General features: G+C 31.1%; 3 protein-coding genes across 3 annotated transcripts; 2 read left to right on the plus strand and 1 right to left on the minus strand.

Moving 5' to 3' along the window:
- Positions 1–532: 532 nt before the first annotated feature.
- LOC136968228 (synaptotagmin-2-like) lies at positions 533–2,633 on the plus strand. The gene is made up of 3 exons (XM_067262206.1): positions 533–1,411; positions 1,488–1,608; positions 2,102–2,633. The coding sequence occupies exons 1-3, from the start codon at positions 593–595 to the stop codon at positions 2,410–2,412; spliced, it is 1,251 nt and encodes a 416-aa protein (XP_067118307.1). The 5' UTR covers positions 533–592; the 3' UTR covers positions 2,413–2,633.
- A 2,564-nt stretch (positions 2,634–5,197) lies between these two features.
- LOC136968199 (elastase-1-like) lies at positions 5,198–17,630 on the minus strand. Its single transcript, XM_067262172.1, has 9 exons — positions 17,565–17,630; positions 8,673–8,806; positions 8,355–8,586; positions 8,173–8,280; positions 7,767–7,983; positions 7,580–7,703; positions 5,698–5,863; positions 5,469–5,608; positions 5,198–5,399 (listed from the first exon to the last, which is right to left on the minus strand). Exons 1-9 carry the CDS (start codon positions 17,620–17,622, stop codon positions 5,214–5,216), a joined length of 1,365 nt encoding a protein of 454 aa, XP_067118273.1. The 5' UTR covers positions 17,623–17,630; the 3' UTR covers positions 5,198–5,213.
- On the plus strand, positions 9,674–17,072 carry LOC136968198 (chymotrypsinogen B-like). The gene is made up of 4 exons (XM_067262171.1): positions 9,674–10,034; positions 12,723–13,227; positions 15,828–15,964; positions 16,204–17,072. Exons 1-4 carry the CDS (start codon positions 9,915–9,917, stop codon positions 16,888–16,890), a joined length of 1,449 nt encoding a protein of 482 aa, XP_067118272.1. The 5' UTR covers positions 9,674–9,914; the 3' UTR covers positions 16,891–17,072.
- Positions 17,631–18,805: the final 1,175 nt, after the last annotated feature.

The following is an 18,805-nucleotide window of genomic DNA, read 5'->3' on the forward strand; positions in this document are numbered from 1 at the left end:
CAGGATGTACATTCACAATAATTACCTTTACACTGCTACCAGGTGTAAAATTTTCCATTTATGTTAGAAAATTATAAGTTCCTGAACATATTTTTACACGAATTTATGTTTAAAATATGTATAATCTTATATATAAATTAATGTTTTTATATAATGTACATAATTTAAAATTTTCTTTATGTATATATATTATCTGGAACAGTTTACATTATACACATTCAAATTTTACATAATTTTTAAACAAATCTAGATTTGATATTGTTAAACGTATATAAAACACATATTTTTATTGTTTTCTACACATTTAACTTCCAAAACTGGCGAAAAATAATATTTTATGGCAATTTAAATGGCATTCAAGTTATAAATATCAGTTTTTTAGCCATTATATTACCAAAAAATTCCAAAAAAGTATCATTTCCTGGTATAAAACAGCGTTGAGTAAATAATCATTTCTAAGCGCAATATGATAATATTAACACGTGATCGTACGTCACACGTGTATTCAGTTTGAAATTTAGATCAGCTGGTTAAATTCCCCTCACTGACAAGCTTATATTTAATCAAAATTGGCATGTAAACGGATCTAAATATGACAAACTCAACTTCTATCGTCGAGATGAAGAATATTTACTCAAATATATATTTACCAGTTGTTTTGGGTGTAATTTTAGCGATATTACTAGCAGCACTACTGTTTTTCGTATGGAGATTACTGATAAGAGTACGAAGAAGGAGGCAATTATTGAAAGACATGACACCGAAATCGGATCACCGAATGATAGGAGTAAGAGCTAACGACTCAATACGTTTCGTGGTTCCTACCATACAAATTTACGAGACCACCGAAGATTCTCTTTCAGAAACTGATTCGAGTGGTTCCAAATTTTCCGACAGAGAAGGAAGGATACGTAAAGTAAATTTTACAGGATACCAGATCCATCCTGAAGATCTAGAAAAGAATCTTTACGAGGGTGATGCGGAAGATGGAGTAAAGGCACGTGAAAATATAGGATGCGTGGGTTTTTCTTTACATTATAGCTACCACAGGAAACAGTTATGTGTACGACTCATCGCTGCAACCGATATTAAATCGCATTTTATGAAAGGTACAGCGAATCCTTACGTCAAGTTACGTTTGCTGCCCGAAAACGCTCCAAAATATTACACTCGTGTACACAGGAACACGTTGAATCCCGTGTTTAACGAAACGTTCGTTTTTCCTGTTAAACATTACGAAATTGAAGAGAAAATATTGAAAATTACTCTATACGATTACGATAAATATTCGAGAAAAGTTAAAATTGGTGACGTTAAATATCCAATTAAAAATTCGCCTATAACAAGTTCAATTAGCGAAGACGTGACTACAGAAGATTTATGGTTAAGCCTGAAATTTAATTCTGATAAGGTCAGTGTAATTTTATGTTTTACATTTAAAATAGAAATAAGAACGATACGTTTATTTATTTATTTGTTTCATGTAGATTAATGAAAACTGCGGAGAATTATTAATTTCAATTTGTTATAATCGTGAAAAAACAACTCTCACGCTCACTATATTAAAGGCTAGAAATATTCACATAGAAGGAAAAGAAAAGGATACAGGTAATTACGTAAAAATGAAGTCTGTCCGTCACGCTGTATACGTTAAGAATTGCTTTTATTCTTTGAAAAAGATAGTAGAAAATGAATGTTTAAATGTGTTATTAGATAACTTCGAAATATTTTGAATTATATTTGCTATTTTTTAAACAATATGGAGAATATTTAGAGGCGCGCCGACGGTCGCGCGCGCTCTTCAATCCCGTCGAGTGTGACGCGATGCGAATTAATTTTGTGATTTTAGACAAAGAAACTTTTAAAATTAATTATTTTTAAGAAGCTTACTACTAATTTTGTACGTAAATTTAGCTCCGTGTGTTACTTTATACATGTTTAGTAGCTGTTTTAAATATACGCGCCGCGTGACGCGAAGTCGCGTCACGCGGCGCTCGAAGCAGGAATTTAATAAATAAGTGTAATAAAAACATAAAATATATAATGTGAAATATTAGAAAATAAATAAAACAATTTATTTAGTATTTTCTTTAACCCGTAGCATCCGTATACGTCAAAGTCACGTTGTACGTACGAAAGAAGTTAGTTCGAGCTAAGAAGACTGTTACTAAACGGAAAACACCAGAAATAGAATTTAATAACAGTTTCCAGATCCACGTACCTCCTTCAGCTCTCGGTGAAGTGGATATTTTAATCTCTTTATGTGGAAAATCTGGGATAGGTAGCAAATACATCATTGGAAGAACCCAAGTTGGTGCCAATTGTATATCTCATCAAGGAATTCAGCATTGGCAAGATATGGTTGCTAGTCTAAACAGCACTTCTATACATTGGCATACTCTATTGCATTAAATTAATTTGTTAAATGTATATATTTATGTTTTTAAGTCTAGTAAAAATCTAAATTGTAGAAACCATCGTTTCGCGTTTGTCGCGTCGCTTCGCGTCGAGCTCTTCATTATTATATTCTATTCAGAAAGGTTAACACGCTTTCATAACGTAATTACTGTATTGTAATGTTGGTAATTTTTAACTTTATTTAAATGATTATATTATTCTGTGATGCATTTCCATTGTCGCTTTCCATTCCAATTGTCACGCCGCTTCGCGACGCGACGCGAAGCGGCCTCCCTCGTTTAAATAGCATAATAGATAATTTCATGGTGAGACATTTACACATTTTTTTACTGAATAAATTAAGCATTTTATATATTGTATAAGTATAAATTTCACCCACTTTTTATATATTTATTTGTTTTTTATAAAATTGTGTACACTAATAAGAGGTATTGGTATTGGTATATTAAAATATGATATAACTAATTATGTATGATATATTTATACTTTAGAATTAATTGTCTTAAAATATTTTATAAATAATATAGTCTTTTATTTACAAGTTGGCTTTACGTGTAGAGCGATTTATTGACATAGTAATTATTGGTGATCCTTTTTTCACCTCAATCGTTGATACTACAATACCCTCTTAGTCTTCGATTGACCGTACAATCACGTCACAGAGACATTCCTGCAAAGCCTAGCTGTATGTCACCGATCATTATTATTGCTGGAAAATCGCTGTTTACTGCCGTGCTTGAAAGGCAACACATTACGGTGCAACATTTCCTGAACATACAGCTGTGCTGTCAATATCCCTCTTCCTAAGTACTTGTAGAAAGTATATTGTGTTGGTACACATTTGGAAGAACTGCATACACATAATGTACAGTACTTAGAAGACAAAATACTATATGAATTAGGAATTTCAATACTGGTACTTTAAATTTTTCTGTGTTAATAAAATAAGAATATCATTGGATAAAGCTGGTTGTTGGTCGTGGGTTCGTGGTGTTTTCCGGGTTTTCTTCACGTTAAAAACAACTTATACGGCGTGGGAATTTATATGTCTACTTTTCAAATTGTAGTCCAACAATTTGCTTAAAAAAAACCCAATTGTATGGCAGTCTTATTCTTGAAGTTTCCCATAAACTAGTTTAACTTCGATAGTAATTAGATTTAATTGCAGGAAAAACTTCTGTTCACTTAATTATAGCTTTGATAATTCTTCTTGTTTATTTGAGAATAGATCTTTATGTTGTACTGTTAACTAAAATAGATGATTTGCTGAGGAATTTTCCTCGGGATGATATAGAAGAGATAAATGCTAGAATAGGCGAGAAATTGGATAGTTTTTATACTGGGTTTAATACTAATGTTTTGAATTTCCGAATATCTAATGATGATATTAATTATAAAATTAAAATCATCTAAGGCCCCCGTACTAGATAACGTAAGGAATGAAATGATAAAATACCTTTGTACGGATATATTACTAGATATATTTTGGTTGGTATTATTCAAATATCACGTTCGAAGAAACAAGGGAAATTATATACTGTTTTATTGACCGTCAAGAAAGCTTTCGATACAGTCGACCATGATTTATTATGGTGTAAGCTTAGGAGTATTGGCCTTTCTGCATTTTTCATTAATTTACTTGAGTCTTTTCTATAATACACGATATCTTATAGAAGATTTTTCATTTTAAACTGATTATGTTGAGTCCAATAGAGGGTTGCCTCAAAGAGAATCATTGAGTCCTATCCTTTTTATTTCGTTTTTGAATGATCTTCCTGACCTTCTGAGCGGACAAAGCTCTATGATAGCACTATCTTCTCGCGTTGAAATGTCTTCTTTATGCCGATAACGTCCTTCTCTTGGCTAATTCAGCTTCTGCTCCTAGGGAAAGACTCGATCTCACTTGGAGATATTGTCAAGATAATCAATTGACAATTGACGCAAGAGCTAAAATCTCTAATCTCATCAAATTATTTATTAAAATTAAAGCATCATCTTCATCAAATAATTATTTTAGATTATTTGACTTCTTGATAAATGGCATTTTAATGCTTTTCCAGTTTGGGTAGTCTTTTAGTGGTCAGATTTGAGGGAATACAGTAGTTCTACTTTAAGGTGTTCCATATTAATAGATCTGTCTCAGGACTTGTACGGAGAATGGAATTGGAAAGATCTCCCCTCGCTATTAATTTATCGATAAATTATAATTCTTCTTTGAAGCCATGTCCTGTTATAGTTAAAGAACTATTAAATAATATTGGAATGTCATTCTCTAGTTATACGTATTTTTTAAATGAAAGTTGGATTGTGATCAACGACTAATATTGACCACAAGACGTTCATTATTTGAGTAAAAGGGGTTGGAACTCTGGAACTTTTCTTAATGGAATGTGGACTTCAGCGCTGTATTTATTATTTAATTTGAGTTATAAAATAAAGTCACTTACTGCACAATTTAGATTAAATAGGTTTTTTGATAAACTTAAACGATAAAATAATTATTAAATTATATAAAATTTTGTTTGTATATCAACTTTAATGTAACAATGTTATTTAACCCACCCTTTTTAATAACACACGTTATATCAAATAATAAAGATTGGTTTTTATGTACATTATACGTTATACACCTTGGCCTATTCATAAAAGCATTGTCTTCATTATTACATAAGACACATCAGTTGCTGTATAAAGAATTTTCAATTTATTATTTGATTTATACAGAATTTACAGTTAAAATTATTTAAATTTTAGAAATAATTTGAATTATTCTTATTATTTTATAATGAAAATTATTATGTATATTCTTCTATCATAGTATTAATCCAGTCATACTTGTTAGATACATTAGAATATACAGCGAGCGCTTCATCAACACCACACGCTGTTGTTAAGTAGTTGTTAGATAATAAGAAACTAACAGTTCCCACTAGATACCATTTACTTTGATGAAGGCATACCAAAGGTCCTCCACTATCACCCTAGAAAATTAAAATTATGCAAATTAGATAAAGGGGACGAACATATTAGGAGTAATCATAATAATTTACGTGGCATCCTCCTTGTTCTCCTGTTTCATCTCCTGCACATATCACGTTGGATGTATCCTTAAAATTAACAGGAAGGTTGCATTTTTCAATATCATATAAGTGCTGCTCGGCTTGATTTAGCACATCGCTACCACCTGTACCTATAATATGATAATTTAATAAATATAAAACTGTATATATATATATATATATATATATATATATATTAAATTATTTAAAATAAACTTACCTCTAGTTTCTCCCCATCCAGTTACAAAACATTTATTTTTGTTTGTAAATATTAAATTTCGTTGGGGTAGACAAACAGGACGGATATGATCATTAAATTTTACAGGCGAATTCAATTTTAGAAGAGCAATATCATTGTTTATATCATATTTTCCTGTTATTATAAACTGAAAGATATACATTAATGAAATAGCTGATCGATGATTTCTAATAATTACATTTAAAAATAAATTGAATTTCTGATAAATTTCTATAGGAATGTTTTATATGTTTCTAAAGTTAGATATTCTAATGCTGAATTGATTGATTGGCGTGATTTATTTAGGTACAGAAAGCTGTAAAATCCAGGTGTTATACAATTGCACATTCAAAATTCAATACGCATTCGTGAAATATATTTACTTAACGTATAAGACATGACTCTTCTTAGCTTATCCACAGCATTTAATGCTCCGATTTTTACACATAAACGTAATAAATACAACAAATCCTTTATTTTACAAATAAAAAAAGCACTTACTCATAATACGTAACGTTTCTAAATTAAGTTTAGAGATAAAATAAAGATATTTGTGCTACGAAATTTGAGAATTTCGAATTTCATAAGTCCAAGGTTGGTAAGTGTAGTTAATACACGTCACGTCTAGTTGACCCGAAAGGTGAAAGTCTAATGATACGTGACGTTGATATCTGAGAAGTTTCCTCACATTATTATAATTAAGTAACGTTATATTATTATATATTTTGATTATATTTAATAGCCATAAAGAAATTAAACTAGCAGCAATATTTTTTTGTTTTTTTACTTTAAAAATTAAAAAGTAAATATTTAAATTGTTGTTCTATTATAAACTAGGATACAAAGGTTTGATCTCAACCCTTTAATAAGCCCGAAATTAATATAAAAAATATGTTACCTTTATACTTGTTTAGTAAACACGTGACAAAAAGTACACGTGTTCATATGTCACGTGGACGTGTTAATTTCTATACACGTCCTTCTTATTAATGATTATAATGAAAATTAGTTTAAAATATTCCATAAATAGAGCGTTACAGATAGATAATGTGTGAGAAGCGACGTGAACAATGAGCGAAAGAAGGAAATGACAGGACCGTCGAGAGGGGGGGGAGCTGGGGATTTTTCCCTAGACTCAGAGAAAAATTAGGGACCCGTAGTGGTTTCTATCCCTATAAATTAATGTTATGTTTAAGTTACAGACAAGAATTAAGATTATAAGACTACTTTTTATTAATAAAAAAAAACGTATTATATATTTCATTTGTTTAAAACAAATGGCAAGAGGCTCTCTAAGGAGCAAAAGGAGCTCTCTCTCTCCCAGGCCCATACAAACTCTCGACGGTCCTTTCTGTTAAAACATAGACAATGTATACATATATATATGCGCTGTATAGCATACCTAGTATACACATCGCTACTATATATTTACTACTTAAACGCATTTTATAAGTGGCTAAATTTGATTATATTTATATACATATTGACTGACAATGGTAAATGATTGAGTATTATTTTGTACACGTTTCTGACATAAAAGTAGAAGACAATAAGTTACTTTCCTACAGGCCATTTGTTCAAAAGAACCAACTGACCTTGTATACAAGATGAAAATTTTATTAAAGTTGATTCCTTGCAACACTTGTTTACAACTTTCAATATAAGAAAACTTGTTATTGGATCTCACATCTCACAGAAAGGACGATTATCAAATAAGGAAATAGAAAATTATGAAATCGATTTAAAAAAAAGTTGTTATAAATCGAAAAATTTCACGTAAATTCCTTTAATTAAACGTTAAAAACTTGTTAAATAACAATTAATAAATGTATAGAAATAAGAGAAAATTTAATTAAATATTTACCGTATCCTCTTCGATACCGGGGTATATAATTAATCTTTCAATATATCTAACAGACTCGAATTCATCCTTTATAAATTTATTGTGATTGCCCAAATGGATCCTCCAGAGTGTTTTATCTCTTAAACTTTATAAAAATAATTATCAGATGGAATTCTAGGGGTTGAAAATATATTTATAAGTTACTTACTATTTAAAGCAATGAGCTGCGCTCACTACCCAAAGAGAATTGATCAAGGAACCACCGCAGGTGTGGCTATTTGGTTCTATGTTATTTTGCTGTAGGTCTGCCTGCCAGGGCCAACTCCCAGGTATTGCTTCGGTTCCACCCACAATACGATCTTCTGACTGTTGATGATGAGAAACGGGTGGTGCTCCACACTCAGGGGTGGGTGAAGGTGGGAGGCCTGACAAGGTACAGAAGTGTAAATAACCTTTATGGGATTTTGTTAACTATATAGGACATAAATTACTACTTGACCTTTGATATTGTTTTTTCTAGAAATAAGAAGGTAATGTTTGGGTTACCTGACATAAAGTACTTTACTTTAATGGGGTTTTTTTTTTAAGTTATTTTTATGTAACGTAGTAAGTACCACATTTTTCTTCATCTGTGCCATCGCCGCAATCGTCTACTCCATTGCAAATTAAATGTTTGGAGATAAATTTTCTGTTTCTGCAATTGAATTCCGTTGAAAAATTCGCTGAAATTGGCGTAATTTATTGTAAACTCGGTATATATTTATAAATTAATTTTAAATATTAAAAAATTTCTCACGTTTAACAAGCTCGTATGACACGTTGAATCCACGTCCAGTATGAATCCAATCGCTGTAGAAAGTAATATAAATCTCATTATTTTCGGAAATTACATCGTATGGCAAAATGCTACCACAAAATATGTATCGAGGACTTTGATTTTTGGATAATTTATCATAAATTGCAAAATGATCCCCATTGCAACTGCTTGTGTTTTCTACATCGAAGTAATTGAAGCGTAAACGAATTAACTAGAAAATAAATAAATAAAAAATGATATAGAAATATATTTAAATTTATAATTTTTATTTTTATCATAACAGAAATATTTCTTTACCGTATTCGGTGCACTTAAAAGTGCATAAACACATCTGACGTTCTTCGGATATTGACCAGATGCGTAACCGGGACTATACAAGTAACTTTTGCCGGTTACTTTAATTATTTTCGGATTTTCTTCATCGCAGCCATCTAAATTAAAGAAAAATTAAATAAACTTTTAATTTCTTATATATACTTTTATGCAGATAATCACGTTACGACAGTTACGTAACGATCATGAATATAGGTTACGTTTCAAGTTATATTAAATTACAAAGTATCTAAGTGATATTTAAACGGATTTAAAACTAATATTTATAGTGTTGTGATGTTATTTTAAACGTGTAACATTGTTACGAATTAAATTTATAAACATTTCTATCCATTTTTTCTACTGGTGTATGACTTCTACACACAGTAGAAAATAAATGTATGTATGCATAAAAAGTTTATTGATGTAAATGTAATTTTCCCTCCTTCTTCTTCGTTTTTTCCCCCTCATCTCGTCATCTATCACTTACAGTACATATCATTAAGGCACCATGCTGTCTATTCAAAATCTAGTCTGACCTGATTTGGTAAAATGGTTTCTACTCTAACTCGTTCTATTTTATAGAAATAATTTTTTTAAAGTAATTTCTTTTAAATATTCCTTAATAATAGGGTTATTTTTTTAAGTTTTTTAAATATATACTTAATCGAAAAATACGTGTAAAAGTAAAGGAATTCTCGGCAGAATTTTTGTAAATATTTTTATGTAAAATAATAAATAAACTTTTAATTAATATTTTAAAGAATTATAACGATTTTGTAAGTAAAAATTTAGATTTATTATTGTATTAGGGGGTAGAGTATACTCAGGAATCATTCTTCCTTATCCTCTTCTTCATCCTAGGATGAAGAAGAGGATAAGGAAGAGGTTAAAACACTAAAAATGTTTAATTTTATATAAATAATACGTATAACTCGTTACATAAAAAAAAATGATTTTAATTACACGAGCCTATCAAATAACAGATAAAATAAAGCATAAAATTGTTGAACACGCATTATATATAATAATTAATCAAATATTAGCGATGGACATTCGTTTCGTTTAAACTAACCACACCCATTCTAACCAATCACGACACGTCCGAGACACGTGACAGTCGATAGTAGTCCTAGTGTTAAGTACAGTGGGCCACCAGATTCTCATCACTTCCGTTCATTACTCGGTTCATATCTAACGAATATCGCTATTGATCGATGTTCAACGATGATGATCGAACCGGGAAGGAATTGTTCGATAGTTTTCTTGATAGCCACCGTAATTATAATGGCGCTGTCGTCGGTAAAAGGTTCACGTGCCATTCGACATCACTTTCGTCACGGTAAAGTAAGTTTTGAATTTTTGAATGTTTTTTTTTATTTTTTTTATTATTTTTTTAAATTAAAAGCCTTGAAATTTTAAAAACGAAAATTTTGTTTTTAGTGCATTTAATTTTGCTTAATAACGCTCAATTACATGGCATAATTTAAAGCGAATGTAATAATTTAATTAGTAAAAATGAAAAGCATGTTTTAAAAATATTAATTTTTAATAATATTTAACGTTTAAAATATTAAAAATATTATTTTTAAAGTAATGATTAGCTTGGCAAAAATTTAAAGAATTTAAACCGAAGTTACTAGTTACGAAATTTGGCAATGTAAAGTGAATGATAAAAATAAAGTTCATGTATTTATTTTTAAACGAAATTATTTAAATATTTAAATTTTTATTTTATTAATTAATAATAATTTTTATTTAATTTAGCATTAAATTAACGAGAAAACAGTAAAAAATTATATTAAACACATCACCACAATTACTGCCTTTGTTTAATTTTCTATTGTATTTTATTAAATTTTATAGAATATATTACTTTTTTTTAAAGTTTCTTCGTTAGTAGAGGTACTGATAGACTTAGTCAGCCCTGTTATAGATGTGTCAGTGATAGGTAACACGATCCATTCTAGGTATTTTCGTCTCGTGTATCACCTAGTTTGTATCGTTATTCTCTGTTTTAAATCGTGCTCTAACATATATAAAATCATTTCCATTATTCATATAACTGAATAGGAAATGTTTTACATACAGTTATCCCAGTTTTAATCTATCTTTTGAGGTGTTTTTTCAACAGCAAAACGTGGAAATCAACAAAGTAGACATCAAGGACGTTACAGGAAACAAATTATCCCCCCCAAACTGATGAATAAATCATTACTTGTCACCCCCAAATTTTATTCTATTGGTTGTTTACATTCTCTCACCGACAATGAGGCGACAGTATACTTATAATACCGTATAATACTGTATATAATGCTTTAACGTTAGGTACTGTTACGATCTAAATTCTCTTGTTTTACATCACAATATTATTATTATTAGAATTATTATTATAAATACTTTTCCCTAAATTATCCCTATTATATACAAGGATGTGTATTAAAACTATTTTAGCGAAGAATTTCTCTATACAAGAAGAATATCCCCATTTTATGTACATATTATTAAGTAAATTACTGCTTTTTATTTTACAGGAAAACTCATTAAAAGTAAATGATAAATGATAAATTTGTAACAGATTTTGGAAACAATTTAATTTAAATTAAAAAAATAATAATATGTAATGAAATTAGTTCTTTATATTTCGTAACAGTTCAACTCATTTATGTTTTATTGTTAAAGAATACGTGCCAAAGATTTAAATGACTAGACACACCAAAGCATTTCCGGTGCTGAAATTTGGTTTTTTTTGGGGGGGGGCTAATTTTTTTAATTTTTAGAAAGGTGCATTAGTTAGCGGATTGTCACCTGCATCAAGTCGTGACTAGCCAACCAATGCAGCAAAGAAGACACGTTGCAGGTGTGCTGAGATCTTCTTCTAAGATAACCTTGTTTTCTAATGACGTCAAATTCATAAATTTGATTATCAACGTTTTTTTAAATACGATTTAAACACAGTTTTAAACGTAATTACTCAAGTAAATTATACGTCAACACATTGCTTATTATCTAAGTATGCATGTAAAGCCATTTTTAAAAAAAAGTATAGTAAATTTTTGAAATTCTCTGAAGTCAAAATTAAGGTATTCAAACGTATCAGCCATTTTTTATAGTATGAATATTTAATCTTAAAAAACAAACTTAGTCCATGTTTTAATTAGTTTTTTTGTTAGTAATTTGATAAATAAGAATGTTATTTTACATTTACAAATGTTGTTAATGTAATTAAAATACATTTACCCACATAAAAAAAAATAATAATACATTTGCCTTATAGAGGTAAGTAAATTCACAGTTACATATATAAAATTCTTTTGGCATCGTTTAAAAATTAATTGGCACGAACAGACAACCTTACAAGGACTCAGTTAATTGCCATAGGATGATAATTACCGTTCTAAACTCGCATACAACATCCATATTAATAATAATAATAATAAAAAAAACAGCTTTGCCATTACTCACTCTTCCCATTGTCGAATTTATGCTGCTCTATAATGTAATGCTATAGAAACGATCGGTTTATAAATGATTCAGGTGATTTTTGTACTTTGAAATGTGAAGCACGTTATAAAAACTTGTGTAACAACATAACTTATCCGATAATAAAGACAAAGAATTGCTAACAAATTCTGTCTTGCTGAAAGGGGTGTGAACACCCTCTCTCTCTCTCTCTCTCTCTCTCTCTCTCTCTCTCTCTCTCTCTTTCTACACCTGGATGCTCGGTAATGGTACTTTAGTTAATGATATACGAGCCATTGATTGAATCTAGATATGATTTATCAACTATAAAAATATTTTTCCTAAATTTTCTAATATTTTTTTTCTAAAATTTGTTATAATTTCTATATTTAGTAACTTTAAACCTGATTTTTTTTTAAGTGATGCCAAAATTAAACGTGTTGAAAGTAGATAAATATGAAACTTTTTAGTATTAATTTCTTTTTAAAATAGATTTTTTTAAATGAATTTTAAAATTAATATATATATATATATATATATATATATGTGTGTGTGTTTACTTCAAATATTCAGGAATATTCACAGAACCTAACAATATTTGCACCTCAGAGAATGAATTACGATCAGATCTATTCAAAATGGACACCGTGGAAGAAATGCTCATCGAGATGTAAACAGGTGAGGAGTCGATTGTGTAAATCACCACAGCACTGTGGTGCTAATGTACTGAGAGAAGTGAGAAGATGTCAAGGAAACAGGTGCAGGAATAAACATAAGATAGTTAGTGGAGAAGAAGAAATTCAAGAGAGAGAATCCGACATTAGGGTACTTTATCATCTTCAACATTTCGTTTATTCAGATTGGTCTTCTTGGTCACCTTGTACTCGAACCTGTCGTACGCACCGTTATAAAACTTGCGAGATGGCTCTAGTTTGCGGAAATAGTTTGATTCAAGAGGATGCTCTATGTTATGTCAAGAACAGCATCTGCGAAAAATTATATAACAAGAAAAAGAGAAGAGAAGAAAAGAGGAGGAGAAGAAGGAGGAGAAAGAACGAACAGGAATTATACGATTCAGGTGGGTGTTCTTATCGTAAGTTGGAGCTTCTTAGTAGTTTACACGATTCTCTGTGTCGAATTTCTAAAAAGCCTTTGTCTAGTGAGGTGTTGTTTCGAATACAAAGATGAACGACAGATATATACAATGTTAATGAGTGTTTTCATCAAGGTTAGATACATACAAACTCTGCATTTATTAAATTTACAGCTTATCAAACTGTCTTGTTTATGATTTATTTTCAAACCGTATGATAAAGAACAATTTTTTCTACACGAGAGAATGTTATCGCTTTGTAACGTATCACTGTTAACATTGCATAAAGAATAGAATTAACCTTTTGTTAGGAGATTCGGAATTATCATTAGAATTTTCGACTAGTCTACTTATATTCAAGAAGTAGAAAGATTATATCTCAAAAATTAAAAAGTTTACTTTATAGATTAATTATTATAGTTTATATTTTTATATTACTTGATTTAATCAATCTGTAAATACAAAAATAAGGCAAAATTTTTTAAAAATAATGACATATTTAATGAACATTTTAATACAATATTGCGCACCAGTTACAGAATGGATAAAACTACAGAACACTGGTAGTTAGTTGGTCTTGTGTTCGCTGCTTGACAACGGGCTGTCCACGTGGTTATCATACGCAGTTTTAACGTAACTGTCCGATTATCATTAGAAGAGAGTGACGCAACAATCGCCTTTCATTTGTTGCTGTAGTAATGGAAGGTCTCATATGAAATGGAGGGGAAATAGGTACCTAGTTGGCAAGTTATGACTTTCTTGCAATGGATTCAATTTGAATTAAATTTGAATTTAAAAAAATAAATGTTTTGTATCAATGGAGAGGGATTAAGCCACCGTAGCCATCCTCCTGTATACGCTACTAATCCGAACCATTTAAACAATATCATATAGTATTTTATGCGAGTTTATCCGAGAGTATTGTATAGAAAATTCATACTTTAAAAGATCTCTCATTAAGTTATCAATAATACGTACGCAGTCGAGGATTAAAATAATGCAAGTAAATGAATTTTTACTTGTATTATATATAATTTGGTTTATTTGGTTACGGCAATGCATTACAGAAACTATCTAGGTGTTAAACATGCGAAGAAAACCTGGAAAACTCCACGTGACAAGCACGAACCCACAACCAACTGTGCCAGTGTTCAGTAGTTGGTTATTAAATTATTAATTAATTAATCTTGAAATTAATTTAATCTAATTATTATATTATTTAATGTTAATGTCATTAAATTGAGATTATATTGTTGCTATTTATACAGTTTTAATTATATAATACCACGCAGATATGGTCAAAACATTTATGAGTCATAATAGAAAATTTATATCAGTCGTAAAGAGGGATCTGCACGTATATATAGCTGCGATTTATTTTAAATGTGTAATATATTAAAGTATTAAAAAAAAATTTAAATCCGGGTGATTATAATTAAAGTCTCCTCTTCAACCGTGTCTAGAGAAATATTTAACAGTAAAAATGCTACCAAATCTGGTGTAGCGAGATTTCAGAACGTACAGAAGACATTTTCTTTAAAAAAGTTAGTACCGAAACTTACCATTATCGAACTTTTGGCGCTTTATATCTTAATTTGTGTGATTTAAAGACAGTATAACATTGCAGTAAGAAACATCACAGAGGATCTATTACGTCGGCCGTTGATCCCTTTAGGTTTTATACCTTCAAAATGTACACAATATTGAAAAGTAATTACATCATGCACCGCGAAGTGTTTTGTACAAGTAAAATGTGTTTTGCTTGCAGCGCCAAAAATACCATCGTAGTGAGATTTTGCACTAATTTTTTTTTTTTTTTTTTTTTTACAAAAATATCTTCTGCATGTCCTGAAATACACAATACCAGATTTGGTTACATTTGGACTGGTAAATATCTTTCAACACAGCGTTGAATATGGGTACTTTAATTACGATCAGCCGGTTCATTTCACGAATGACAATCATATAAGATACGAATACACTTTCGAAAGTAAAATGTGATTTTAAAACTGAAGCCCGAGTGATTTTTTTCAACTCTTTCCTCCCTGTGGCACTAAGAGGGGAGGCCCATTATGGGTTCGGCAGGCTCACAATGGAGCAACGCGACACTTGGCCACTCTGCCAAATGAACAGTCTCCCAGGAAGACTTTCTATGAGAAACTGGCCCCTATTTAGGCGTAAGAAAACCTAGAAATCAATCTGTTGACGAAGCGCAAACACGCAACCAGCTTTATCCTTGCATCCAATGGTGAGCGCGTAGTGAATAATGGATGATCAAAAATTATTTATATGGATCCTGGCTTTTACGATTGTTATAAATTTTCCGTAATGACTACATAAAATTCCGTATTTAAGTGTTACAAGCAAGTGTTATAGCTTTTATATAATTAAAGCTGTATTTACAAGAACATGATCTCAGTTTGTGTATGAAATACAACGGTTCGCTTTACGACGGATCATTTAACAGATTTTTCTAAGGAACTAGTTATGTTAACGCGTAGTTTGTTTTGTATTTAATATATTATTATTTATACATATATTTTTTCAAATAAAATTTATTTTATAACACGTATTTTACTCATAAGCTCTTGAAGAAAGTAAGAAAGAAGACAAATATGCCAATGTCTCTAAAATTGGTTGTGGTGTCGCCGAATCAAATTATGGTCTGTCACTAAAAATAATTGGAGGAAAAAATGCATTAAAAGGCAAATGGCCATGGCAGGTAACAAAATATTTTATTTTAATTATTTTCTACATAATATTTTATCAATGAATGATACATTAAGCCATTCTAACTTACTGTATTACCTAAGCAAATTGTGATAAGGTGTTTATATCTTATCATAATTTGCATTTTCTTATGTGAAAATAACATATTCATAGCGATATAAACTATAAACTACAAAATTATTATTAATCTTTTAAGTCAGAAGAATAATGATTTTTAATTTTTATATCCAGGTAATTATTTTAGATAGATACAAAACTCCATATTGCGGAGGAACGATTATATCTTCAGAATGGATCCTAACTGCAGCACATTGTGTAAGAAGACGTCGAAGATTAAGAATCAGAGCTGGAGAATTAGATCTAGCAAAAGAAGAGGGTAAAGAACAAGAAATAGGTGTTGCAGAAATTCATATTCATCCCGCTTATGATATCCATACTGTCAATAATGATATTGCATTGTTACGCTTACTAAACCCATTAATCTTTAATGAACTCATTCGACCTATATGCCTCCCTACTCAAGGTGAAGAGTTGATGTTACATTCCAGAGTTACTATTGTGGGTTGGGGAAAGAGAAGAAACACAGCAATATACGGGAGTGACCTCCTTCAGCAAGCAGAAGTACCAATTGTAGACCTGGATGAGTGCAGAAAGGTGTATAAGGATTATTATATCAGTGACAACATGCTGTGTGCAGGATTCAAGAGGGGTGGAGTAGATTCTTGTGAAGGAGACAGTGGTGGACCTCTACTTTTCAAGAAGGAAGGAAGATGGGAGATACATGGCGTAACAAGTTTTGGAGAAGGTTGTGGAAGAAAAGGAAAATATGGCATATATGCAAAAGTTGCAAATTTTGTCAAGTGGATAAGGAAAACTGTAGTAAGGAACGGTTCTAATAACGAACGAATATCTTCTTAGTATTTGTTTATATAATATTTTGTAAATATGTTTGTCGTATCAAAAATTTCATTATAAATTTCTCATTATTGCGAATTTTGTAAATATATATCTAGTGCTTTACGAATAGAGAAGTGAAAATTTAATTAAATCATCCAATTTGTAACAAAACTGAATTAAATATATATCATTTGATACGCAAATCATGGTTTATATTCTTTATTTACGCTAAACTTTCTCGATGAATCTGATTTTATCCGACATATAGATATATTGCGAACCACTTATTTTTCAGTCTTCCTGAGAAATATCAAAAATTCGACATTTCTCTGGAGATTATCAACTCAGTACATCATGAAACACCTCTATCCAATACGGAATATATGATATTATATGGCTGTACAATAATATTCCGTACTACTACATGAAATAATTTCATGGTACATCTCCCCTCCCATGAACGTGTCTTACAGATTCCATGATACATCATCCCTTACGGGTTAAACCGTCATCAATGTATCTTGAGTAGTGATTATTTAGAAAACTGATGCATGTCTGAGTAACTAAGGAAAGGAATTGGGATCAGTAATGATATAGGGCCCTATATAAATACCAAACCTAACTTTATGATATCCTTTTACATATTTAATTTTTATATATTTTAGTATATAATAAGTTAAAGAAATGTTTCTTACCTGTTTCGCATAATGTTTCATGAAGGAAAAATAGAATTATTACTGTCACCTTCCACATGTCTTGATACTAAATGATTTAGATAAGCAGAGATGATACAGGCGTGAACATTTGCCAGATGACAGTTTATATTCATTTCTGGGGTAAAGTTTGTTTGTTACAGCATCTTAAGTCATGTTCATGCAAAAAAATTTGTTAACGTTTTTGTGAGAATCGGGGGTTAAGAATCAAGGCTTAACCCGTTATCCGACAACGGAGAGGTGAGTCCCGCTCACGTGGTCAGTGGATGGCAGCTTAGGAGGGCAAAAATCGAGTGGGAGGTCGCGGATAAGTCGATGAGGCGTCGGCGACACACGAGTAATCACTCTCGCATAATTAATCAAATAAATTTAATAATAACATTAACTAAGTGGTTACATAAACGAGTGATACAAGGCAAACCGTTGGAAGAGGGGTGTCGGCGTCCGCGACATTCCAGAGATCGAACCCCCTTTCAATTTCCGAATATATAAAGTTAACTCGCGGTCAATTGAGGGGGAGAGAGAGAGAGAGGTCTTAAGTAACTAAAGCTAAATTTACCTCGTCGCTTGTCTTCGCTTGGGGTGATGGTTGGACGGAGTAGATGGTGTTGACCAGTTCTTATCAGTTGCTTGGACGCCGCCCGGGCAATCCGGTGTGCGCCCTTTTTATACTAATTTCGAGGGGCAAGAACTGTCAAATAGTTGAAGATTAATATGGACACCTGTCAGCTGTGCCGGGTCCATATCCAGCTGGCACGGATTGTTACGGACGTATTCTTTGGTCGAATTGTTGACGTTGGTGTCTTGAAGATGAAATGTTATGACATAAATTCCTGCGAATTTGACAGTTCTTTCCCATTAATTATCGTAAGGTTTGACAATAATTTCTTAATTTCGCCGACTGACTCTCGGTTGTTTACATTAACATCGTTTTAATCGACAGACAGTCTATAATCAACGGCCGAAATTCTCTCTTCGGGTCAAATGTCATAGACAAAAACGATAAATTCGATCTCCGATAGCTTTAACTACGCAATAACGGACGCAAAAAGGACATCAATGCCTGACCCTTTGTCACCTCCTTTAGCTGCACGTGGCACGTGTCTGCAGACACCTGCACGATTACTCAAAACCACATAATATTCATCGACTCGTTTGTCGCTGTAAACTATCTCTCTTTTTCCTTACGATTTACTAGTGTGAAGGGGAGAACGATAGTGAAA

The sequence above is a fragment of the Centruroides vittatus genome, unplaced genomic scaffold (genome assembly GCF_030686945.1).
Source record: "Centruroides vittatus isolate TY-2023 unplaced genomic scaffold, ASM3068694v2 contig_1416, whole genome shotgun sequence".
Taxonomy (NCBI): Eukaryota; Metazoa; Arthropoda; class Arachnida; order Scorpiones; family Buthidae; genus Centruroides; species Centruroides vittatus.